Raw genomic sequence first — 9,779 nt, forward strand, 5'->3', positions numbered from 1 at the left:
AGTGGTAAAGAAAGAATTGATTTCGCCCAGACTGGTGTAGCCCAGTAGGTTGGGTGTTGTCCTGCAAACCAAAAAGTCACTGGTTTGATTCCCGGTCAGGGCACATGTCTGGGTTGTAGGCCAGGGCCCCGGCTAGGGGCAGGGGAGAGGCAACCAATCAATGTCACTCTCTCACATGATGTTTCTCTCCCTCTCTTTCTCCCTTCCACTGTCTAAAAGTAAATAAATAAAATCTTTAAAAAAAAAGAATTGGTTTCAATGAATATTAAAATTGGGTAAGAACACAATTCATTGAGTATTAAATCTTGCCAGGGGCATGGTCATGCACACAGTTTGCATTTTCTCCTGTGTTAGAGGCAAGCATTTAAAGGGCCCCTTTGTAGCTCATGGTACTCGAGATTCCATGTGACATGAGCTTTCTTCCCTACGTACACAGGCCTTGTGCCCAGTGAACATAATGCGCTATGCTTTCCGCTTTTCTCCTTCTACCAGGATTCCTTCTCAGTTTCCTTCACGAGTAACTTTCTCTGTTCCCTCTTTAAAACTAGTATTCCCCAGGGTTTTGGATTTTTTTTTTTTTACTCTACACTCCCTCCTTGACTAATTTTATATGCACCCATATCTTTACTACTTATCGTAAGGGAAAGAGGAGTTTTTTACTTTCTGCCCAACAACTTCCTACCTCCTTTTCCATCTAAGTCTTGATAAATGAAATGATCAAATTTCAATACATTATTTGGGCAAAAGTATGGAAGGCGGTCGCATACACACAAAAAATTGGAGCATGCTGGTTCTAGGTTCAGTATATTTAGTAAAATTCTGCAGTTTGGATTCTAGCCTGTAACAAGGTACAGTTAGAGACCCTGCCTGAGGCCTGTCTGTAAGGACTGCAGTTTTGTGACCAACACCTTTACCAGAGCCCTGCGCACCTGGGCACAGGTGCTTACGGCTTTTTGTTTCCCGTGCTTCACTGCAGTCTCCCATAGTCTCCTAAATAGTCTCCCTGTCTCATGTCTTGCTCTCTGCCAATTCAGTTTCCACGCTGTAGCTAGAGTAATCTTAAAACCAGTATCTTATCATGTTGCAAACTTCCTTAGATCCTCCAACTCATCGTTAATGATTTATACAGAAGGTCCAGAGTACTTCACACGGTGATCGAGGTATTCTCCAACCTGACCTTCGCCGCCTTTGTCCTCCCCCTCCCCTGGCCTCTTGTCAGGTATGCTGAACTCTGTGCAGTTTCTGGGCTACTCCGTGTTTTCTCACGTTTCTTCTTTGCGTGTGCTGTAGACATCCTTTCCATTAACGAACAGTTATGAAGTGCCCCCTATGGGCCAGGTAGTGTTCTAGGGAATGTAGACAATGTGATGACGAAGACCGAGTTCTGGAACTTACACTTTGGTCTGTGTGTATGTGAGTGCTGAGGGGAAGGGGGAAAATGAAGTGACAGATAATAAGTAAGTAAATAAATAAGAGCCATATGGATAGGTGAAGAAAGAGCTTCCCTGGCAAACGAAACAGAAAACGCAGAAGTGTGGTGACTTCAGAGGACCAGCATGGACCTGTGTTGCCCAAGTGCGTGAGCAAGAGACAAAAGGGTGAATGAGACTGGAGCAAAAGGTAGGGGCCAATCATATTAGGGCCTCATATGTTATAGGAAGGCGCACGCGCCTTTGTCCAGGCCCAGTTACACCTTGGGCACAAGTTTCTGGGAACTCCCCATGTCTAACTCATTTGCCTCAGTTTCAATCTGTCCCCTGCAGTGCTTCCAAAGGGACTGCTCTTGTTAACATCAAGCTACTAAGGACTTCACAAATTCTCCATGTGAAAATTAAAAGACTTCATGTACATAAAGCCCCCTTTTATCCCGCCCGTTCTCGATCCCCTTCCAAACATAACTGTTACCAGCTAAGCTATGCCTTTCATCTTTCTCTCTGTATTTACCTGCAAGTTACACCTGTAGACAAGCACCCACACAATTTTCTTCAGACATAAACGGGGACACATCACAACAACACTCCAGAACTCGCCGTGCCGTGGGGGGAGCTGTCACACCTGGTGCTCGCTTTCTGACCGTGTGGCAGAGTAGGGACAACCCACAGCTCCTTCAGCTGTGCCTTTACTAGACGATGTTAAACTGTTTCTGATTCAGACCAATTTTTCTAAAATATCAAGGACCATATAATTCTTCTGCCTAAAACCCTCTGCTGTCAGCCATGGGACAGGTCACATCTCTAAGAACTGCACCAAAGCACTTTATAACAGAGCCCCCGACAAGTTTCCCAAAGTAGCTTCTCTCCTCGTCTCGTTCCTTCCCCAAGTACACACCCTGAGCCTCCGTCAGCAGGAACTACTGGCAACTCCTTAACACACCATGTTGGCTGAGTGAGCGCGTGAGAATGCCGCCTCCTCTGAAACACCAGGAAAGGACAAGAAGAGAGACCCTGCGGATTCATTTGTGAAGCGATTGTGGGGGGTGGGGGGAAAGAGGACACTCGTGTCTGGGGTCCTCAGTGCCTCTCTCTCCAGCACTTCCTGAGGCCTGAGAACCCTGGGGACACTTTCCCGAGACTGTCGTCTCCATGTTGCGCCTTCCAGTGGCCAGACCACTGCCTGCGGGGATCCCCGGGCCCCTCGGCCCCACTCACCCGGACAGGAGCCTCCGGGACGGCCCTCCTCCGCCTTCCAGGGCTCTTCTCCTTGCTGCAACAGGGAGATCACTTGGGGTTTGGAAAATGGGAGTCCTGCTCACAGACAGAAAGAAAAAGACTTGGATTTGCTTTGACACAAAAAGCTAGCCCAGAGCTGAGTGGAAAGCTGAGGGGAGGGCACAAAAGCTGCAGTGGGGTGCTCAAGCTGTGTCCCCGTGACGTGAGAGGCACGTCAGGAAGACGGAAGGGACTTGCAGGACACGACTACGTAATAGTTAGTTGTGTAGTCGGGACACAGTGTAAACACGCAGCCTCGACTGAGAGGGCACCATTGGCTCCCACAGAAGGCACAATGTGTTAGGTGCGCAGACTGAACTAAAACTCACTGACGGCATCTGTGGGAAGGATCATGTACAAGGAGAAAACACCTCCTCACTCCCTTTCACGGTGGCCGCGGTCAGCAAACTTTGGGTCGCAGGCGAAATCGAGACCACCGTCTGTTTACGTATGGCCCTTGAGCAAAGAGTGGTTTTAAAAAAGCCGAATATGTTACAGAAACAGTATGTGGCCCACAAAGCATAAAGTGTCTCTTCCTGGCCCTTTACAGAAAATGTTTGCTGATCCCCGCAAAAGGCCAGTGGGAAAGGCACGTGGTGGGTCCAGCCTGAACAAAGCCCCCCGCCGACAAGGGCAAAGAAACCACACGCATGAAAAGAAATAGCTGCAAAGAAATAATGCCTGAACTGTGAGGAAAGTTCTAATGTGTAATTTTGCGGAGAGGGGATGATTACCACCACCACCTCCTCCATTCCCACACGGGCCGCAGTTCCCCGTGCGTGGGGGAGGATGGTTTTAGGGTTTACTTGTAAAGATCTCGTAAGGACAGTCTCGGGGTAAAACTCAGTGAAAGTTTATTGGACAACCCTCAGCTCTTATCCAGGAAAGCCGGTGCTAAGTCACCCCAGTTTCTCGGCTGGAAAAGAGGACTGGGAAAGGCAGTGGCAGGTCAGTGAAGAGGGCTGAGGAACCTTTCTGCTGCAAGGTGAGTCACACAGGAACACGATGCCTGAAGTGGGAGCCAAGCTCCACCGTGCAACTGCAGGCTGCGCCTCCCTGGGGCAATTCCATGCCTATATATAAAGGGGAAAGGTTCTTCCTATTATTTTTGGAGAGCTAGTTATGCAATCCTCAGGCAAAACTCGGCCAGAGTTTCTCAGGACCCACAGCTTTTACCCAGGAAAGCGGGTGCTGAGTTACCCCATTTCTAAATTCTGCACCGCGGGGACAACGTCCTCACCCAGCGAGACCAGGTGATGGTAGTTCTCCAGCATCACATCCTGGTACAAGCTCCTCTGAGACGGACGCAGCTTTCTCCACTCATCCCGGGTGAAGAGCACCGCCACGTCCTCGAACGTCACTGACACCTGCCACGACAAGCCACCCCGGCTCGCCAGGACCCCGTCACAGAGTGAAGAAGGGGCGGCGGGGAGGAGGTGGGTTACCATACAATGCTTGTTCAGAGATTCCCGCAACCTACTCCTCAGGTTCGGTTACTGTGCTAGAGTGGCTCCCAGAACCCAGAAAAACAGGTTACTTACTAGATTACCAGTTTATTATAAAAGAATATAACGCTACAACAGCCAACGAAGAGATGCACAGTGCAGGCTTTGGGGGAAGGGGCCTGGAGCTGCCACACCCTCTTAGGAGACGCCCACTGACTTGGAATCTCCTTCCGTTCACTCTGTTCACTCTGATACCGAGAGATCTGATTAAGAGAACGCATATCCCTGGAGAGAACTAGGGCGGGGCCGTAGGAGGAGTTTGCGAGGCCACTTGGGCAGTCTAGGACGGGATTGGCTGAGCTGAATGCGCCCAGAGCCAATAGAAGGAACGAGGGCGGGCCCTGTGGCTCAGGATGAGAGCGCTGACTTTTGAGCTAGTGCTCAGGCTCAGGTTCAGGCTCAGGCTCAGACTCAGACTCTATCTAGGCTCCTCTTCCTTGCGATGCGGGGATGATGGTGCTGCAGCCGCCTGCATTTCCCAACGGACAGTATTTTGTATGGGAAGGAACTCTGGGCACAGCCTGGGATCGGGCTGGCCTGGCAGAGTGTGGCAGCTTTATTCCTTGGGTGTTCTCGAGGGGATCGGCTCTGAGCCAGAAGCCTGTCGTTCTTCCAAAATTGGGTAGTTTTTGTACATTACATTGTTTCTAGTATATAAACTAACCTTATGGAAACAAAATAACTAAAAACTAACAGGGAAAAGCTACAACTCAGGTGCTGGAGTTTAGCTATAATTGATAGGCTTAAGTGATTAAAGCTGTGACTTGAGGGATTCAGTGACTGCTCTTGAATAAGACTCCTTTCCTTTATCACCAAACCTTTTCGTCTGCAATTCGTGCCTAAAGGGCGGCTGCGGGCAGCAGGACCTCAAGTGCTGCTCGGTGACACTTTCACCAACTCTGGGAACCCTGACCTTTTGGGTTTTGGTGAAGGTTTCAGTAGGAGAGCCTGACGGATGAAATCACTGGCATGACTGACGGAATTCTACAGACAGGACTGACTCATCCCGCAGCCTAAGGCAGGCCACGCGGTGGAAGGCTGAAAGTTCCCACCTTCTCATCAGGGTTGGCTTCTCTGGCAACCAACCCCAGTCCTCAAGTCACCTCATTGGTGTCAAGTCTGGTGTGATTGAAAGGGCTGGTTAGGAATGACAAAACAGAGCCATTTCACCTTTATTGCCTTTAAGTTATTTCTGATAAATAACCCAACTATTACTAATCACTTAGGGAATTATAAGTGCTTTGGAAGCTATGTGCCAGAAACTGGGACGAGATCAAATATGTATTTTATATTATAAATCACAATATACAGATGCTCAGTGGTAGAGATGGACTTCCAATCCAGGTGAATGTCCAAGGTGCCCTTGTGATCCACTCTGCAACACCGCCCGTCAGTGCCCACCTCACAGGTTAGCAAATCAATGAGTTACCTGGAGGTGGATGGTGGTGATGGTCACAGAGCAACGTGAATGTACCGAATGCCACTGAATCATACACTCAAAAAGGGTTGAAACCAGTAAATTTTATGTATCTTTTTGCACAATAAAAAGTGAAAATGGTAAAATACAAAGATATGTATATATACACATAAATAAAGGTTCATAAAAAATGATTCCAAGGGAAGCACACCAAAGGGACGATAATGATGATCTCCAGAGGTTATGATAAGAGCGATTAAAAAAATATATTTATTTATTTTTAGAGAGGGGACGGGAGGGAAAAGAGGGAGAGAAACAATGTGTGGTTGCCTCTCACATGCCCCCTACTGGGGGCCTGGCTCACAACCCAGGCATGTGCCCTGAGTGGGAATCGAACCGGGGACCCTCTGGTTCGCAGGCTGGCACTCAGTCCACTGAGCCACACCAGCCAGGGCGGGTAAGAGTGATTTTAATTTCTTCCTTATACATGTATTTTTTATTCTGTGAATTTTTAACGTGAATGTTCAATACATGTATAAGAAGGTAATTTATTGGCATATGCAGAATATGAAAAATGGTCCTGTCCTCAAAAGAACTTCCAGTCCAATTGGTAGAGAAGAAAAACCCATGAGATAACCTGGACCATGAAAGACAAAGTGTGGCCGGGCAGGACTGCAGGCCGCCGCCTCCTTCAGCTCTCCCCTTAGAGAGAGGACCTTGAGGTCCAGGGCAGTCAACACCCAGGTCACCTCATTTATCAGTGACAGAGGCAGGGCAATTCTTAAAGTTTTTCTTTTTCTTTTAAAATCCAGTACGCAGGGTACTCTCTCTGGTCATAAATGTCCTGTCGGCAGTGAGTTTTCCACACAGGTCCGGGCAGCGGGCAAGGCTAGGGAGAATGCAGTACAGGGTTTGCTAGCACCCCGGATGGGGGGTGGGGGTGTGTGTGAAGATTCTGGGCAAGACAGCGGCTCTGTCGGGATGGATCAGCAAAGCCGTGGAAACAAGCGGCCCACACAGGCAGCGGGAGGCCCAATTCTTAGTCCCCTAAGGCCAAACACCACCCAATGTTGTGGGTCTAGAAGGTGACATCACAGCGCGGAAGAGCCCCAGTGACAGGCGGCTGGGTCTGCCCTGCGTTCGGAAAGGCCACCAGAGCGGCGACTGGGGACAGTAAGCAGGAACTTAGAGCCCCACATACTGGGGTGTGAACGCAGGCGACTGGACTTGTGCTGTCGTGAGAACAAAGGTAAAGCCGTCAGGACGACGCCCAGCAACGTTACCTGTCATTGTTAGATGAGGACAAGTGAAGAAAGGACGAGTAGGGCCCTGGGAGCACTGCATAGCAGCTTCCATGCTGTTGTTACTAGAGAAACCTCCTTCGGCTGCCATGACAACCACACATTTTGCCTGGCCTCGATCTAAACAGTTTCCACGCTCCAATTCATGTGCCCATTTTACAGGTGAGAAACCAGATAAGGAGAGGTGGAGGTATTTGCCCAACACCCATACAGGGCAGCAGAGGACATGGGTTCAAACCCAGCCATCCGACTCAAAAGCCCCACTTCCTAACCACTGTATACGCTGCCTTTCCACTACCAGTATCCCATGAACCCCCCCCCCCCACCTGCTGCTTCCCGAGGAGCCAAGGGACCTCTCCAACTGTGTCCCTTCCAACACAGCGATCCTGTATTCAAGCCCTGGCTCACAGGATGGGTCCCTCCCTCATTCCCACACATAAAGATGAAAGCAGCTGGTCAAGATCCGTTTTCAAGAGTGGGAGAAGCAAGGCACACAACCCCCAAAGTTAAGAGGGAGTGAAAAGCTAAAACTGTGGATTGGAGAAGCCTGGGGAGGTGTCACCAGGACTCTTAGGGGTGGGAAGAAAAAGCAGAGTACTCTTGCCAAGGGGAGGGAGGGAGATGTGGGTGAGCCAGGGAGGCAGGGCCGGGCAGTAACTCTGCGGGGTGGGATGTTTGTTCTGTCCCCGAGTGATGTCAGATGTGTGGCATCTTACCTGTCAAATTAGTAATCATGCACTGAATTGAGATTAATGCCAAAAAGTGTGTCTGTGACGGGAAGAAGAGGGGGCCACTAGACACGGATTGGGGAGGAGGCAAGCATTCACTACGGAATGGTCCACCCTGGTGGGTGCACCAACTCTTCCAAGGGAAAAGGGCTTGGGCTCCAAGCCCTGGGGGAGGCTGTACTGGGTAGAGAACTGCAGTGGGGAGAAAAGAGAAAACGAACAAAAACAAATACACGACGACAGCAACCTGTCCCTAAGGCCTGAGATACAGTGAACTCACCCGACAGCTTGCTTTCCTCTGCTCAGGAGCCATGTCCTCCTTCGCCGCTCTTCCCCCTGAGGACAGGCCGAGTCTCCAGAAGGCAGATCTGCCAGAAGAGAACGGGAGCCAGGAGAGAGAAGCCCCTTCCACTTTCCGCCGCCAGAATCGGCAGCTCTCAAATCCTTAGGCCACCTGTGGATGCCCGACGCGCCCTCAGAGAGACAAGTCGGGAGGAGCCAGGAGCAAGCAGGACCAGAGAGAAGGGCTGGGCCACCCGGTGTGGGCACCAACTTTCCCCAGGCTCGGGGAGAGAGAGAGGACCTAGCAGGAGCAGCAGCAGCGAATTCGGGCCTCGCTGCGAGCCAGGCCCCGCCCGCGCTGTTCAGCCCCCTCAGCGCCGCGGGCGCCCCCACTTCACAGACGGGCAAACCGAGGGCCGAGTGAGGACGGCGCCCAGGGCTCCCACCGCGGCTCCAGCGCGACCCCTCTGGACTCTGCGCGCTCGCTCGCGACAACTTTCTCCGTCACCAGCTCTCCCCATCCAGGGCCCCTCCTTGCTGTCAAGGAACTGATTTCCAGACGCTCAGAGAGAACGGCGCCGGAGAGGGTAACATCCGCTGCCCCAGGGCGGGGAGGGGGCCGCGCTCGGAACCCTGGGCGCGGAAAACAAAGGCCCGGGTCGGAGTCCCGACCCTGCCGTTGGGGGGAGTGGGAAATCCACTTCTCCCGGAAAACAGACCGTTCGGCCGCGGCAGGGCAGCGGCGGCGGGCGGGGAGGAAACACCTTCGCTCTCGTCCACCGACGGCCGGCAGGGGCCGGGCGGGGAGCGCGCTGGGCATGGTCGGGAGGAAGCCGGAGGGAGCTGGGGCCTGGGGCATCAGGGACAAAGTGCCGCGTACAAGGGCACGTCTGCAGGGCAGCTCCCGGGGGCAGGCGGACGGGGCTGCGGTGCCCCGCGCTCGGCCCGCTCGCGCCCACAAAGGCCCCGCTCGCGCTTCTCGGGCCTGTGCGGCGCATCCTCCCGAGGCCCCGGTCCTCCCTCCCGCATCCCACCGACCTCCGCCACTCACCTCGCCCAGGCCTCGGGGATTGCGGGGGTTGTGCCTCCGCCGGGCGCGCTCCGCCGGAGGGGTCCGGAACTTCCCCGGCCGGAGGGCGGCCTCCGCTCCAGACTCCTGTAGCTCTCCGGCCGGGGAAGCCTCTTACTGGGGCGGCAGGTCCGGGAGGGGCGGGGCAGGGGGCGGGGCAGGGGCGGCCGCTAGTCGCTCTGGGAGATGTCGCCCGCGCGAGGACCCGAGGATTCTGGGAAGTGTAGTTCTCTGCGCCTGTCTGTGAGCCCGGGCGCTGGCGAGTCTGCGGGTCCCTACACCCCACTCCCGGACTTGGAGCCGCCGGGAGTGTCTCGCAGAGGCCTGGGTTCCCGGGTTCCCGGGTCCTCGGTAAGGAAGAGGAGGTTCCCCTCCAGCCATTCACCGAAAGTGTATGTGTGCTAAGCCAGTTGTACGCAGCTGGAAGTATGCGGATGGACAAAACGGAGATCATTCATTGATCGCTGCTCTCCAGAACTTTGGGGGAGGAAGGGAACGGACAGCAAGCCATGAACAGAATTATGTAACCTTTTCAACAGTGTGTTATCCATCTGGCTGTCCTTTTTATAATGCATACTGAGAACTTTCTCTACCATGTCTAATAAATGGCCAAGTTCCATTGCCAAGAATGTGTTGTCCAATACGCCTGTTGAGTGCGTAAGGATGGAACTCCCCCCTTCGCTTGGTGTTGTGTGCGTATGGAATGTTGTTACAGGACAGAGCAGTAATGGTGGTGAGACAAACGCAAGTGGTGGGAAGACAAACCTAT

General features: G+C 52.5%; 1 protein-coding gene across 7 annotated transcripts in view; it reads right to left on the reverse strand.

Moving 5' to 3' along the window:
- The window catches only part of LOC112296372 (zinc finger protein 354A), a 73,811-nt gene extending 64,666 nt beyond the window's left edge, over nucleotides 1–9,145 (reverse strand). For 3 of the 7 annotated variants that reach the window (XR_008425260.1, XM_071219477.1, XM_053912339.1), the window contains exons 1-4: nucleotides 8,993–9,145; nucleotides 7,940–8,027; nucleotides 3,949–4,075; nucleotides 2,649–2,744 (exon numbers count right to left, since the gene is read on the reverse strand). Coding sequence is in view for 3 of the 7 variants with exons in the window: in XM_071219477.1 (XP_071075578.1) it covers nucleotides 2,649–2,744; nucleotides 3,949–4,075; nucleotides 7,940–7,972 (256 nt within the window). In the remaining 4 variants the exon portion in view is untranslated. Of the gene's footprint in view, nucleotides 1–2,328; nucleotides 2,412–2,648; nucleotides 2,745–3,948; nucleotides 4,076–7,939; nucleotides 8,114–8,992 lie in introns of all 7 variants that reach the window. The other 4 variants (XM_053912341.1, XM_071219478.1, XM_071219480.1 and 1 more) reach the window with 4 other exon arrangements.
- Between the last annotated feature and the right edge of the window lie 634 nt (nucleotides 9,146–9,779).

Source organism: Desmodus rotundus, chromosome 10, assembly GCF_022682495.2.
Source record: "Desmodus rotundus isolate HL8 chromosome 10, HLdesRot8A.1, whole genome shotgun sequence".
Classification (NCBI taxonomy): Eukaryota; Metazoa; Chordata; class Mammalia; order Chiroptera; family Phyllostomidae; genus Desmodus; species Desmodus rotundus.